The 17,502-nt window shown below is 34.2% G+C and overlaps 1 protein-coding gene across 1 annotated transcript in view; it reads left to right on the plus strand.

The window, feature by feature from the left end:
• Positions 1-3,147: 3,147 nt before the first annotated feature.
• Positions 3,148-17,502, plus strand: part of LOC123838638 (small ribosomal subunit protein uS14m-like) — a 42,342-nt gene continuing 27,987 nt past the window's right edge. The window contains exon 1 of the mRNA XM_064573596.1: positions 3,148-3,243. Coding sequence (XP_064429666.1) covers positions 3,148-3,243 — 96 coding nt within the window. The remainder of the gene's footprint in view (positions 3,244-17,502) is intronic.

Below are 17,502 nucleotides of genomic sequence, written 5' to 3' on the forward strand. Positions count from 1 at the left end.
TGATCGTAAGGGGCATGTGAACCCTAGTGTTTATAGCAGCAATGTCCACAATAGCCAAACTATGGAAGAGCCTAGATGTCCATCAACAGATGAATGGATAAAGATGTGATTGATACACACACACACACACACACACACTGGAATATTATGCAGCCATCAAAGAAATGAAATCTTGCTATTTGCAATGACAAGGATGGAACTAGAGGGCATTATACTAAGCGAAATAAGTCAATCTGAGAAAGACAATTATCATATGATCTCACTGATATGAGGAATTTGAGAAACAAGACAGAGGATCATAGGGGAAGCAAGGGAAAAATGAAAGAAGACGAGACCAGAGAGGGAGACAAACCCTAAGAGACTCCTAATCTCAGGAAACAAACTGAGCATTGCTGGAGTAGATGGGTGTGGGAGGGATAAGGTGGCTGGGTGATGGGCATTGGGGGGGTATATGCTATGGTGAGCACTGTGAATTGTGTAAAACTGATGAATCACAGACCTGTACCCCTGAAACAAATAATACATTATATTTTAATTTTAAAAATGAATGGACAGAGGGCTTCCATAACAGTTTCCAAAGAAGACATATGATAAACAGGCACATGAAAAGATGTTCCGCATCACTAATCATCAGGGAAATGAAAATCAAAACAAAAAGGGATATCTCCTCACACTTGACAAAATGGCTGTTTTCAAAAATATAAAAAATAACAAGTGTTGGTGAGGTTGTGAAAAAAGAGAACACTCATTTTCTGTTGATGGGAGTGTAAATTGGTGCAGCCACTTTGGAAAATAGTATGGAGATTCCTATAAATTTTAAAATTAGAACTACCATATGAGGGGCGCCTGGGTGGCTCAGTTGGTTAAGCGACTGCCTTCGGCTCAGGTCATGATCCTGGAGTCCCGGGATCGAGTCCCACATCGGGCTTCCTGCTCAGCAAGGAGTCTGCCTCTCCCTCTGACCCTCCCCTCTCTCATGCTCTCTGTCTCTCATTCTCTCTCTCTCAAATAAATAAAAATCTTCAAAAAAAAAAAAAAGAACTACCATATGATCCAGGAATTCCACTTATGGGTATATATCAAGAAAGGAAAATATCAGTTTGAAGAGATGTAGATACATCTATGTTTTTTGCAGCACTAATCCCCTTTACCTATTTTTCCTGCCACACAACCCTTCCCCATTTGGTAACTAACACTTTGTTTCCTTTACCTATGAGGCTGTTTTTAGTTTGTTTTATTTACACATTATTTTTTAGATTCTACACATACGTGAAATTATATGGTATTTGTTTTTTCTGACTTATTTCACTTAACATAATACTTCCTATATCCATCCATATTCTCACAAATATAATATTATATATTTTATGCCTGAGTAGTATTCCATTTTATTGTATACCACATTTTCTTTATCCATTCATTTATCGATGAACACTAACATATTAAACAGTTAAATATAAGACCTGAAACCATGAAACGCCTAAAAGAAAACATATGAAAAAAGCTTTTGGACATAGGTGTTAGTGATGATTTTTTTTTTTTTGAAATCACACCTAAAGCACAATCAACAAAATAAAAAAATAAACAAGTGGGACTATATCAAACTAAAAAGCTGTGTCCAGCAAAAGAAACCATCAACAAAGTGAATAGACAACCTATGGAATGGGAAGAAGTATTTGCAAATCATATATATAATAAGAGGCTAATACACAGAGTATATAAAGAACTAATACAACTCAATAGCAATAAAAAATTAAATAATGATAATAATAATATAAATATTAGGCAAGCAGTACCCTGATACCAAAACCAGATAAAGACACCACTAAAAATGAGAACTACAGCCCAATATCCCAGATACACACAGATGGAAAATTTATCAATAAAATACTAGCAAACCAAATCCAACAATACATTAAAAGTATCATTCACCACAATAAAGTGGGATTCATTCCTGGGTTGCAAGTGTGGCTCAATATTTGCAAATCAATCAACATGACGCACCACATAAATAAAAGATAAGAACCATATGATCATTTCAATAGAGGCAGAAAAAGCATTTGACAAAAAAACAACATACATTCATGATAAAAATGCTCAACAAAGTAGTGTTAGAGGGACTATACCTCAACTTAATAAAGGCCATATGTGAAATAGCCACAGCTAACATTATCCTAAATGGGGAACAACTGAGATCTTTTCCTTTATGGTCGGGAATAAGACAGAGATATCCATTCTCTCCACTGTTATTTAACATAATACTGAAAGTCCTAACCACAGCAATCAGACAACAAAAAGAAATAAAAGGCATTGAAATCAATAAAGAAGTCAAACTTTCACTATTTGCACATGACATGATACTCTATATAGAAAACCCAAAACACTACACCAAAAAATCTGCTGGAATTGGTAAATGAAATCATTAAAGTCACAGGATAAAAAATCAATGGACAGAAATCTCTTGCATTTCTATACACCAATAATGAAGCAGCAGAAAGAGAAATTAAGGAATCACTTCCATTTACAATTGCACCAAAAGCCATACAATACCTAGAAATAAACATAACCAAAGAGGTGAAAGACTGTACTCTGAAAACTGTAAAACATGGATAAGAGAAATTGAAGACAACACAAAGAAATGCAAACACATTCCATACTCATTGATTGGAAAAACAAATATTGCTATAATGTCTATACTATCCAAAGTAATTTACACACTTAGTGCAATCCCTCTCAAAATACCACCAGCATTTTCACAGGGCTAGACTAAACAATCATAAATTTGTATGGAACCAAAAAATACCCAGAATAGATAAAGCAACCTTGAAAAATAAAAGCAAAGCTGAAGGCATCACAATTCCTGATTTCAAGTTACATTGCAAAGTTGTAGTGATCAAGACAGTGTAGTAATGCCACAAAAGTAGACACATAGATCAGTGGAACCAAACAGAAAACCTAGAAATAAACCTACAACTTTATGGTCAATTAATCTTTGACAAAGCAGGAAAGAATATCCAATCAGAAAAGGACAGTCTCCTCAACAAATAGTGTTGGGAAAACTGGACAACAACATGCAAAAGAATGAAGCTTGATCGCCTTCTTATACCATTCACAAAAATAAATTCAAAATAGATCAAAGACCTAAACATGAGACCTGAAACCATAAGAATCCTAGAAGAGAATACAGGGAGTAACTTCTTTGATATCAGCAGTAGCAACTTCTTTGTGGATAAATCTCTTCAGGCAAGGGAAACAAAAACATAAATAAACTATTGAGACTTCATCAAAATAAAAAGCTTCTGCACAGCCAAAAAAAAGTGGGGGTGCCTGGGTAGCTCAGTTAGTTGAGCGTCCAACTCTTGATTTTGACTCACGTCATGATCTCAGCATTATGAGATCGAGCCCCACATCAGGCTCTGTGCTCAGTGCAGAGTTAGCTTGAGATTTTCTTGGTCCCTCTCCCTCTGCCCCTCCCCCATTCTTTCTCATAAGTAAATAAAATCTTTAAAAATAACACTCAACAAAACTAAACAGCAACTTATGAAATGGGAGAAGATATTTGCAAATGATGTATCTGATAAAGGGTTAGTATCCAAAACAAATAAAGAACTTATACAACTGAACAATCAGAAACCAAATCTTTAGTGCCCTTTATCTTTTCCAAGATTTCATTTTCTTTGCTTCTCTTTCTCTTTCCCCAAAGACATTTACTAAATAAGGATCATTCCTGATATCTATCAAATACATGAATTCATGCTAATCAAAATCTGTGCTGAGTGAAATGATATATTTTGTTTCTTTATCCATTTATACATTAGTAGACACAGACACATTTTGGCTCTTGTAAATAATGTAGCTATAGTGATTCAACCCTTCATTACCACACTAAGTACTCATCACATCAAGTGCACTCCTTAATCCTAATCACCTATTTAACCCATCTCCCCACTCACCTCAATTCTGGCAACCATCAGTTTGTTCTCTATAGTTAAGAGTCCCTATTTTAGATGATTAATAATACAGCCCTTATTAGTCTGCTTTACCTCTTTTTTTTTTTTTTTTTTTAGTTTTTAAGCAGAATATCTAAGTATTGTCTGATACATCCTAATTTAGGAATCAGAAAATGTAACATAATGCATTAAAAACAAAGTATTAAAAATGCCTGTAAAAAGTAAAAAAAAAAATCTGCTTCTTGTTTTGCCTTTCTCTCTTTTTTTCCTCTTTGCTCATTTGTCTTGTTTCTTAAATTCCACATATGACTGAAGTCACATGGTATTTGTCTTTCTCTGACTGACTTATTTCACTTACCATAATACTCTCTAGCTCCATCCAGGTCCTTGCAAATGGGAAGATTTCATTCTTTTTTATGCCCATGTGATATTCCATTTTATACTTGTACCACATCTTCTTTATCCATTCATCAGTTGATGGACTCTTGGGTTGTTTCCATAATTTGGCTATTGTAGATAATGCTGCTATAAACATTATGTGCATGTATTCCTTTCAATTAATATTTTTGTATTCTTTGGGGTAAATACATAGCAGTGCAATTGCTGGATCATAGGGTAGTTCTATTTTTAACTTTTTGAAGAATCTCCATACTGTTTTCCAGAGTGGCTGCACCAGTTTGCATTCCCACCAGCAGTGCATGAGGGTTCCCCTTTCTCCATATCCTCACCAACACTTGTTATTTCTTGTGTTGTTGATTTTAGCCATTCTGACAGATTTGAGGTGATATCTCATTGTAGTTTTGATTTGTATTTCCCTGATGATGTGTGCTATTGAGCATCTTTTCATGTGTCTGTTTGTCATATGGATGATTTCTTTGGAAAAATGTCTCTTCATGTCTTCTGTCCATTTTTAACTGAATTATTTGTTTTTTGGTTGTTCAGTTGTATAAGTTCTTTATTTTGGATTCTAACCCTTTATCAGATATATCATTTGTACTAAAGACAAATTTCAGCAAGAACTGTTTCCCATAGTTCTAGCCCCATACGAAAAGATATTTATTTTGTTTTGTTTTGCTTTATGGTTATTGTTATATTTTCTCTTTAGCTTCCTTGTCCTTTTTTTTTAAATTAAGTTTTAATTTTAATTCCAGTATAGCTAACATATAGTTTTAGGTGTGTGATACAGTGATTCAACAATTCTATACATTAATCAGTGCTCATCATGATAAGTGCACTCTTTAATCCCCATTATCCATTTCATTCATTCTACCCACCTCCCCTCTGTCAACCATCCATTTTTTCTCTATAGTTAAGAGTCTGTTTCTTGGTTTGTCTCTCTTTTTATTCCTTCACTCATTTATTTTGTTTCTCAAATCCCATATATGAGTGAAATCATATGGTATTTATCTTCCTCTGACTGACTGCTTTTGCCTAGCATTATATTCTGGTTTCTCTTCAGACTGTATAAATCTTTTGCCTTTTACTTCTCCTTGTCTTATATTTCTTTCCCTCAAAGGCAGGCCAGGAGCTACTTTTTCCCAAGGCAGTAGAATAAAGTTGTGTCTCCCAATGTCTCTATAATGCATAATTCATTGTTGGTATTTAACAAATATTAAATAGTATCATCACAATAATTCAATGCCTACTGAAATATAATGTTCAGTGAATTAAATGAGGCAGTTACATTCAGCCTAAATGATCTTGAGTAAATTAGAAGCAAGATAAATACAGTCAGAGCAAAGCATGTTTTGACTTTTAAGTACTCCAGTTTTGGATTAATTTGGCTTTCTTTGTACTTGTTAAGCTTCCCATACTTCTATCCTTTTGGCAATAATCCCATATGCTTAAAAAGGAAAGAAAGTCATTATCTATCCTCCTTCGAATTATCTTCTCATAAGCGACCTGAGTCAGCTGTGATTCTCATGTCTTATATATAACAGTGGTTAAGGGAGCTAAGTCAACAGGCAGGTCTAATTCAAGATCCAGGTCTGTCATTTATTACTTGTGTGACCTTAGATATAAATTGTATATTTTCTCTGCGTTTCCATTTCTTCACCTACAAAACAGAGATATGGTATCATCTACTTCATAGATCATTGTGAAAATTAAGAATATCACAAATACAATGAAATGTTAGATAATTGATACTTCTAATGATTTTTATGGTCTAATTAAGTATCAAAAGTGGCTGGCAAAGATGTTGGCAACATGATGAAAATAATTCCACGTGTGTTACTATCTACTGGCCTTAACCTTAATCAGGCAGCTTGATCTGCTCCTCCGTGGTTGTACAATTAGCATTTCCCAGAAACATTCCAAAAAGTACTCCCACACACACTCTTATGTACTTCACATATCCCTAGATAAACATACTTCAATGACTCCAAATAAAACATCAGCATTTATATCCAGACTTTTCATCCTTTCATCTGCTCATTAAACATTAGATAGATCCTACTATGTGTCAAACATTTTGTTAGGCTCTTGAAATAAATAATTATTTATATATAGTTTGTGAACTCAAGTAGTTCATAGTCTGATAAGTAATATTAAAAACAACATTATGGTGGTGATCATACTGCAGTATGTAAGTGTATGTAAGTATTAAACAACACATTATATACCTTAAACTTATTCAATGTTCTATGTCAATTTGTCAATTTTATCTCAATAAGTTGGAGAAAACAATAAACATAACTGGAATTTATTAAGTTCTTATTATAGGCTTAGCTCAGAGATTAAGTTATTTGTCCAGGTGAGGTCTAGTGTGACAATTTAGAAGTAGTGGTAAATTTGTGATTTGAATAACAACTGTTTGTTTACTCTTAATGTGATTAATTTGTAAATACTTCAGGAACTTTAGGGCGCCTGGGTGGCTCAGTCGCTAAGCGTCTGCTTTTGGCTCCTAAGCGTCTGCCTTTGGCTCAGGTCATGATCCCAGTGTCCTTGGATCGAGCCCTGCATGGGGCCCCCTGCTCCGCAAGGAAGCCTGCTTCTCACTCTCCCACTCCCCCTGCTTGTGTTCCCTCTCTCGCTGTGTCTCTCTCTCTCTGTCAAAATAAATAAATAAAATCTTAAAAAAAAAAAAAAACAACTCAGGAACGTTAGCCTCAAAGTCTATCTCTTGCTGTTACTTCTGCCAGGAATATTCTTCTATGTTTCCACTATATTTCTTATGATGATTCTTCTAATCCTTCAGATTTTAGCTTTAAATGTCATCTCATCAGAGAAGTCTTCTCTGTTCATCCTATCTAAAATACTGTCACTTTCTTGGGACACCTGGGTGGCTCAGTCAGCTAAGCAACTGCCTTCAGCTCAGGTCATGATCCCAGAGTCCTGAGATCTAGTCCCACATGGGGCTCTCTGCTCAGTGAGGAGTCTGCTTCTCCCTCTACTCTTCCCCCTGCTCCTGCTTTCTCTCGCTATCTCTCTCTCTCTCTCTCTCAAATGAATAAAGAAATAAAATCTTAAAATACTGCCACTTTCTTATCCTCTAATTCAACATATTATTTTTCTTTATCCTTCTTACATTGTTTGTTACATTATTTTATGTGTTTATTTACTTTTTAAAAAAATTTTCTGACTCCCCCACAGGCTCCATGAATGTTGGGAGCTTGTATTTTCTTCACCACTGTTTTCACAATACTTATCTATGTCTTTGGGACATAGTAGGTACTTAGTGCATATTGAATCAGTGAATGAAAGGATATTCTAAGACAGGAGGCCTAAGAAAATGTTATTCTACTCTAAACCTCTACATTCTTTGAAACCCAAAGAAAATAAATAATTACCATTCCTGTTATGACATGATGAGGTAATTTCTAGGTTGTGTAATTTGTTCCCTTATATTAACACTTTTGATCTTGTTAAAGCTAATTCCATTAAGACAGTCCTCTACCCAAGTGATACATAGTTTTCAAACTTTCAAAAGAAATGATTTTCTAGCTGTTCACAAATGATCAGTCTTCAGTTATTTTACGGTAAAGATTTATAAAGAAAGTATAGAAGCATGATCTTTTAATATATTAAAATGACACTTGGTCTCAACTGTATTAACTTAGAGCAGTAATAAATTTTCATAACAGTGAGTAAAGGTTTGGTTCATAATTTTCCATGTGTTACATTATAAGTAAAATTGTTCAATGGATATTCTTTTCAGATTGCCTTTTTCCCATTTTAAATCCTGCCTATAGGAGAAATTTAGCCTTGTGTACCTCACAGTTTAAAGCTTCTGATTTTTTTCTGATTTTTTCTTTCACATTTTTTCTTTCATTTCTTACATCTGTCTAAGCAGCCTATAACAGAGCACATACACTTTCCCTCTATAATACCACTCACTCCTTCATTTTTTAAGTACTCTAGTACCCCAAAATTCCTTTCAACAGAATTTTTGGGCCAGAAACATTATAACACAAAACTCAAAACATTTCAGTATGTTGCCATTTCAACAGTGAACTAAGCACATTTTCCACTGCCACTCTTTCTCAAACCTTTATAGAATGATGAGTATTTTTTAATTGCATAAGTGAGAGAAGGAACAGAATCATGAGATAATGAGAGCATATTGACAAAATAGAACAAAGTGTGTGTACAAGTGTTGATATAAGATCCATTCTTCCCAGGGGAACAGCAGAGAGGCTCTACAAAGGACAGAACTTGTGAATAATATGGGGCTGAAAACAGGGCAGCACCACTACTTAGCAGCCTTCCATACATGCACACAGAAACACACACACCCCTTGTTGAGTGATTTCCAACTTGGTACTTACATGCAGGCAAAATACATAAGATTATTTTCTAACAAAATAAATAAAATACCTGCACATAACTAGGGCTCCCAGTGTGGGATAATATACCTGACTAAAGATCTCCTCATTTTGTCACTTAAAGGGGGTTCCCACACTCTACCCCATGTTGTATTGGCAGACTCCACATACTTGTACCTTAAATGAAATCTTGTAAATTGACACATCTTACCCATATACACAGATCCCACTTCCAAACTTCACTTTAATGAAAGAAAGCAACCACAAACAGATTTATACACAAAGAAGCAAATAGAATTCATACCAACTACCTGTAAGTAAGCAGACATAAACAATGTGTATGATAGATGATCATAAGTATCCTAGACAGAATGTAAAAAGAAATAGAGGCCAATAAATAATCATTAGATAGAGAAACATGAAAAAATAATGGAGTAAGAAATTCTAAACTCCCATTCCTTCACAGAAACATCAAAAAACAACCAGAAACTGTCAAACTCAACTATGTCAGATCTATGAAAAATAGTCTGAGGTATACAACAACCAAGGACATGCTCAATCAAGAAAAAATCAACGTGAAAATGAGAAACAAAACACATATGAGACACATAAAGTAGGTAAATGGCAATAGTAAGACTTTCCTTACCACTAATTTAAATGCAAATGGGTAAAATTTTCCAATTAAAAAGCACATAATGGAAGAATATGTAAAATGACATGACCCGTTTATATACCATCTGCAAGAGACTAATTTTAGATGCAAAAAAATCCAGTGGTGGAAAGTAAATGGATAGAAAAAGTTATTCCAAGAAAAGATTAACCAAACAAGAGCTGGAGTAATTACCTAAATAGATATTAATAATAAAAGTTTACAAGAAACCAAGAAGGATATTATATGTTGATTAAGGCTCAATTCATCAAGAAGATATAACAAGCATAAATATACACATATGTAAAAATAAAGCCCCAAAATAAAAGAAGCAAAAATTGACAAAATTAAGAAGGAAAAAAAAAATAGAGATCTAGAATAATAAATGGAGACTTCAACATCTCATTCTCATAAATGGAATAAACAAGACAGGGGTAAAATAATGAAATAAAAGACAACACTATAAAACAATTAGACTTACCAGAAATATAAGGAACACTCTACCTAATAACAGCAGAATACTAATTATTTCCAAGTGCATATAGACCATTCTCCAGAATAGACCAAATGTTGAGCCACAAAATAAGTCTTAACAAATTTAAAAAGTTTGAGGTCATATAAAGTACCCTTCTGACCACAGTGGAATAAAACTAGAAACAAAGACACCAAAAGCCATAAGATAACTAGGAATAAACCTAACCAAAGAAGTAAAAGGCCTGTACTCTGAAAACTATAAAACATTAATGAAAGATATTGGAGATGACACAAAGAAATGGAATCACATTCCATGCTCATGGATTAGAACAAATATTCTTAAAATGTCTGTACTACCCAAAGCAATCTGCACATGTAACAATCCTTATCTAAATACCAACAGCATTTTTCACAGAGCTAGAACAAACAATCCTAAAATTTGTATGGAACCACAAAAGACCCCAAATAGCCAAAGCAATCTTGAAAAAGCAAAGCAAAGCTGAACTTCAAGTTGTATTTCAAAGCTGTAGTGATCTAGACGGTATGGTACTGGCACACACAGAAATGGATGCATAGATCAATAGAACAGAATAGAAAACCCAAAAATGAACCCACAACTCCATGGTAAATTAATTTTTGACAAAGCAGGAAAGAATGTCCAATGGGAAAAAGATAGTGTCTTCAACAAATGGTGTTAGGAAGAGAGGACAGAAACATGCAAAAGAATGAAACTGGACCACTTTCCTACACCGTACACAAAAATTAATTCAAAATAGATTGAAGACCTAAATGTGAGACAGGAAACCATTAAAATCCTAGAGGAGAACACAAGCAGTAAACTCTTTGACGTTGACTATAGCAACTTCTTTTTTTTTTTTTTAAGATTTACTTATTTTAGAGAGGGGGAGGGACAGAGTGAGAGGGGGAGAGAGAGAGAGAAGCAGACTCCCCACTGAGCACAGAACCCTACATGGGGCTCAATCTCATGACACTGAGATCATGACCTGAGCTGAAATCAAGAGTCAGATGATCAACTTACTGAGCCACCCAGGTGCCCTGGGTATAGAAACTTCTTATTACATATGTCTCCTGAGGCAAGGGAAACAAAGGCAAAAATGAACTATTGGGACTTCTTCAAGATAAAAAGCTTCTGCACAGAACAAAAAATCAACAAAACTAAAAAGCAACCTTCAGAATGGGAAAGAAGATATTTGCAAGTGACATAGCTGATAAAGGGTTAGTATCCGAAATCTGTAAAGAACTTATAAATCTCAAGATCCAGAAAACAAATAATCCAGTTAAAAAGTGAGCAGACAACATGAAGAAACATTTTTTTCTAAAGAAATCATCCATATGGCAAACAGACACATGAAAAATGCTCAATATCACTCATCAGGGAAATACAAATCAAAACTACAATGAGATATCACCTCAAACTTGTCAGAATGGCTAAAATTAACAAAAAAGGAAATAACAGGTGTTGGTGATGATGTGGAGAAAGAGGAACCCTTTTATACCATCGGTGGGGATGCAAACTGGTACAGTCACTCTGGAAAATAGTATGGAGTTTCCTGAAAAAGTTAAAAATAGAACTACCCTACCATCCAACAGTTACACTACTAGGTACTTACCCAAAGGTGTTACAAAAAAAATTAATTTGAAGGAATACATGAACCCTGATGTTTATAGCAACATTTTCAACAAGAGCCAAATTATGGAAAAAGCCCAAATGTCCATCAACTGATGAGTGGATGAAGATGTGGTATATATACAATTGAATATCACTCAGCAATGAAAATGAATGAAATATTGCCATTTGCAAGGACATGGATGGAGCTAGAGAGTATTATGCTAAGTGAAATAAGTCAATTGGAGAAAGACAAACACCATATGATTTCACTTTTATGTGGAATTAAAGAAATGAAACAAGTGATCATAGTAGCAAAAATAGGCAAGCCAAGAAACAAATTCTTAGCTATAGAGAACAAAATGATGACTATCAGAGGGGAGATGGGTGGAGGGATTGGTTAAACAGTTGACAGGGATTAAGGAGTGTACTTGTGATGAGCACTGAGTGTTATACGTAAGTGTTGAATCACTAAGTTGTACACCTGAAACTAAAATTACATTGTATGTTAACTAACTGGAATTTAAATAAAAACTAAAAAAATACCTAGAAATTAATGACAGAAATAAAATTAGAAAATTTACAAGTATGTGAAAATAAATAACAACCACTTAAATAACTAACATGTCAAAAGACAAATTGCAAGATGAATTAGAAAATACCTCAATGCAAATGAATAAATGATAAAAACACAAGGTAAAAAAACTCTTGGGATGCAGCAAAAACAGGGATAAGGTAGAAATTTAAGGTCACAAAGGAATTTATTAAAAAGATCTTAAATAAATAACCCAACAGTACATCTTAAAGAATTAGACAATGAAAAGCAAACCAAACTCAAAAGTAGCACAGGGAAGAAAATACTGCTATTAAAGTGGAGCTAAATGAAATAGAAAAAGAATAATAGAGAAAATCAACACAACCAAATTTGTGTATTTTTTAAATCAACAAACTGGCAACCATTTAGTTAGATTAAACAAAAAATAGAGAAGGCTCAAGTTATTAAATTCAGTCACAAAAGAGGGATGTTACTATTAATGCTTTCATAAATAAAAAGGATTATGAGAATACTATGAACATCCATATGACACTAATTTGAATATCTAGATTAAGTGGATCAATTCTGAAAACCACACACACTACCAAAATGAATTCAGGAAGAAATAGAAAATCTTAGTAGACCTATAACAAGTAAGAAGATCAAATCCCTAATAAAAACCTCCCCAAAATAAAAACCCAGTACCAAGTGGTTTCATTGGTAAATTCTACCAAAAATTAAAAAAAAAAAAAAAAAAGAAAAAAGAATGAACATGAATTTTTCTCAAATGTTTCCCCAAAAATGTACCAGGAAAGAACATTTTCAAACTCATTCTCTGAGGCCAGCATTGCCCCAGTATCAAAGTCAGAAAAAGACACTGCAAGAAGAGAAAACTGAAGATCAATATCCCTTATAAACATAGATTCAGAAATCCTCAATATCTGAAACTAATGATGTACTATATGTTGGCTATTTGAATTTAATATATTTTTTAAATATTTTATTTATTTATTTATTAGAGAGTGAGCGAGAGAGAAACAGCATGAGAGGGAAGAGGGTCAGAGGGAGAAGCAGGCTTCCCGCTGAGCCGGGAGCCTGATGTGAGACTCGATCCCAGGACTCCGAGATCATGACCTGAGCCGAAGGCAGTCGCTTAACCAACTGAGCCACCCAGGCGCCCTTGAATTTAATAATTTTTTTAATGGGTAAAAAAAGAGAAATCCTCAACAAAACACTAGCAAATCTAAAAAAAAAAAAAAATACTAGCAAATCTAATTCAACAACATATTAAAATAACTACACAGTGACCAATTAGGATTTATCTCAGGAGTGTAAGGGTGCTTTAACATATGAAAAATAATCAATGTAATGCACCACAGAAATAGATTGAAGGAAAAAAAAATGACCCTACCAATTGTTGCAGAATATACATTTGACAAAACCAGGCACCCTTTCTTGATAAAAACATTCAGTAAACAAGTAATATGAGGGAATTTTCTCAATATGATAAAAGCCATATAGGAAAAACCCACAGCTTACACCATACTCAAAGGTGAAAGACTGAATATTTTCCCTTAAGATCAGGAATAAGACAAGATGCCTGCTTTTGCCACTTGTATTCAACATATTACTGGAAATTCCAGTTAGAGCAATTAGACAAGAAAAAGGAAATAAAATGCTTTCAATTTGGGAAGGAAGTCATAAAACTATATTCTCAGATGATATGATTTTATTTCTAGTACACCCTAAAGAATACACACACACACACACACACACACATCCTGTTATAACTCATAAATTCAGCAAAATTGCAGTATGCAGAATCAACATGCAAAAAATCAGCTATACTACCACATACTAGCATAAACAACCTCTAAAGGAAATTGAGAAAATAATTATTTACAATAATATCAAAATTTATCAGAAATAAATTTGGGGTGCCTGGGTGGCTCAGTCGGTTAAGCGACTGCCTTCGGCTCAGGTCATGATCCTGGAGTCCCGGGATCGAGTCCTGCATCGGGCTCCCTGCTCAGTGGAGAGTCTGCTTCTCCCTCTGACCCTCCTCCCTCTCATGCTCTCTGTCTCTCATTCTCTCTCTCTCAAATAAATAAAATCTTAAAAAAAAAAATTAAAAAAAGAAATAAATTTAATTAAGACATCAAAAGACTTGTGTACTGAAAAGTACAAAATATTGCTTAAAGATGAAGACATAAGTAAATACAGTCATCCTGTGTTTATGAATTAGAATATTTAATATTGTTAAGATGTGTATATTATTCAAAGTGATCTGTAGATTCAAGGCAGTCCCCATCAAAATCTCAATGGTGTTTATTTAAAAAAATGGAAAACAAAAACATCCTAAAGTTCAGGGAATTTCGAGAGACCTCAAATAGCCAAAACAATTTTGAAAAAGACCAAAGTTGGGGAACTCAAACTTCCAGATTTCAAAAATTACCGCAAATTGATAGTACTCAGAAGAATGTAAAACTAGCATAAGGACAGACATAAAGACCAATGGAATTGAATGGGGATTCTAGAAATAAATCCACACATATAAGGTCCATTGATTTTCAACAAGAGTCCCAAGTTTATTTAATGGGGAAAGAACAAGAAATGATAGGAAAACTGGGTATACCAAAATATAAGTGAAAAGAGTGGACTTTGACTTTTTTTCTTATACCAAATACAAAAATTAACAAAAAAAATGGATCAAAACCCTAAATTTAGAAGCTACAACTATAAAATTTATAGAGGCAAACTTGAATTATGTTGAATTTGGCAATGTTTCTTTAGTATGAAATGAAGAAGAAAAAGAACAAAAGGAAAAGCTTCATTAAAATTAAAATAACTTTTGTGCATAAAATAACACTCTCAGGAAAGTGAAAAGACTGCACAAAATAAAATATTTGAAAATCATATATCTTCTGAGAGATTAATATTCTGAAAATATTAAGAACAATTCAACAATATTTACAACTTAATATCAAGAAGAAACAGTACCCGATTAGGAAATGGACAGAGAACCTGAATGGATATTTCTCCAAAGAAGACATAAAAATGGCCAATAAGTACAAGAAAGAATTCTCAACATGAGGATATATGGTATCTCAGGGAGTAGTAAACTAGAAAGGCAAACATTAAAGTGAAGTCACAGATATTTCTTTTTTTTTTTTTAAGATTTTATTTATTTATTTGACAGAGAGAGACACAGCGAGAGAGGGAACACAAGCAGGGGGAGTGGGAGAGGGAGAAGCAGACTCCCCGCAGAGCAGGGAGCCCGATGCGGTACTTGATCCCAGGACCCTGGGATCATGACTTGAGCCGAAGGCAGTCGCTCAACTGACTGAGCCACCCAGGCGCCCCACAGATATTTCTTTTAATTTGACCTTCCTTTCTCATTGAGTAAAGCCATCCAGCATCTACTCCAGAATATGAAAAAAACAGTTGTAAGTAACAAAGGATAAAAGGTTTTGGACTCAGACATTCCAAGGAATCCACCACTTTCTAGCTAAATAGTCTGTGCAAGGGATTCTGGCTCTTTTAGCCTCAGTTATCTTATCTGAAATATGATAATAATAAATGTCTCCCCACAGTAATGCACCTATTAATTGAGATATGATGTAGAGCAACTAGCCCAATAAATGATGACTGATAATATCTAACATAGTAGTAAAATCATCCTCCTTTATATATATATATATTTTTTTTTGTCTATATAACAACACAAAGCTAGGAGATTTTTGCTCTTAGCAGACATGGAAAAGAAAGATCAGAGCTGACTCTAGCTTAACTGCTGGGATAAACCTGGCCTCTAGGGATAAATAATCTCAGACTTTTTGGTCTTGTCTGAGAGTGAATATAATTCTTTTGGAGGTACAACTAGAAATGGTCAAGGGACGCAATAGTTAATATTAGAATGCACTGTCTAGCTCAATACCTTAAATCATGAGTTGTGAAACCACCACCCTTAGAAATTGTGTTTCTACTCTAATTTTTCTTAATACCTTTGTATAAATATATATCTGTTATTTAAGATTCTGCTCCTTTTTTACTTCCTCCATGATAACTTTGCTGATCTTGCTGTCTTATTTGTATTTGAAAAGCGTTTTTTTGTGCTTCAGTTCAAGCTCTTAGCATAACCTTTCTTAGAACAGACTTTTTTGTGTGTGTTTGTGTCTGTCTTCCCATTATATAAGAGCTTTTTGAGAGAGAATGACCTCTGCTTTCAATATTTCATGCATTCTGGGTAATACCTAACACAGAACCTGGGACATATTAGTCAATTAGTAAATATTTTTGAACTGCCTCTATTGTTTGGTTATCCATATAACTCATGTGCACTACAGATTTATCTGTGTTGTCTATAATTATTCAGTCCTTCGAATTACTGAACAATAGTGTCAGCATATCTCAAACAGCAACTTTTTCACCAATGTCACAGGAAAAATTATCATAGTAGTATTTGTTTCTGGAAGATGCTTTTATTTATTCTCTGTACAATCTACTTTGTAAATGTACTACCTCACCCAACCACATACTCAAGGACCTGGAAACTCAAATTATTTCTTGCTGTGCTTTAAGCATACCTGCTTCTGGTCACAAGATAAGAATATGAGGGCTTTATTACTATACTGTTTTTATACCCAGGAATAAGTTATGGATATGGTAGAGTTTTTTTATGTTTCTCATTGGCTTCAGTTTACTGCCTTAAATGGATTGAGTCAAGACCATGTTTTCATGCCATAGACATGCCATTCAAATACCAGTGTGACCATATTTGAAAAGCCACTCTGTACCACTTTATTGCCGCAGATGTCTTTTACATCTGGCAAGGGCCATTTCTCTGCATGTCAACAGTAATTCAATTTAACAGCTGCCTCTTTTGACAAGCTTAGTGTCAGACTCTAAAATGACAGGGTGACAGTTTTCTTTTTCCTGAACAGAACATAGTGTGAATTAACTATTTGAATACAAGAGCATTAAATGCATTTAGAGCACATTAATTTTTTTCTGAGTAATCTGAATAAGCTTGGGATATTATTTATATGCATATATGGTGTATAGAGCTACTGAAGCTGATGATTCAAGGTGTTTTTCAGGGTGTTTTGATTTGTACCTGAAATATGCTAATATAAAACTAAAAAAATTAAATGAAGTTAAAGAAATTACTGAAAAGAAACAGTGGAAATTGAGAAATGTGTAGAATAAGCACTTGAGTTACGCTGTCTAAATTTATTAGAGTTCTCTGTGGATTCAAGCAACAGAGTTAAAGTGCTTGCTAATACAACAGCTGATGGCATCATAAGCTAAATTTTTCCATTGCAGAGTGTTTGCATACCATTTCTCTAAATAAATCTAGCTATAAGAGGTGGCCTTGGGTGTAATCATAAACCTAATGACAAGACTGGTCTATGGTACTTTCATGGCTATCCTTTATACTTTTCTAAAGTTTGCCTGCCTCTAAGTAAGAACCTAGTAATTTGGTTCTGCCTACCTGCTTC

This window comes from Mirounga angustirostris, unplaced genomic scaffold, assembly GCF_029215605.1.
Source record: "Mirounga angustirostris isolate CCGP_5_RB_7025 unplaced genomic scaffold, mMirAng1.0.hap1 SCAF_11, whole genome shotgun sequence".
Taxonomy (NCBI): Eukaryota; Metazoa; Chordata; class Mammalia; order Carnivora; family Phocidae; genus Mirounga; species Mirounga angustirostris.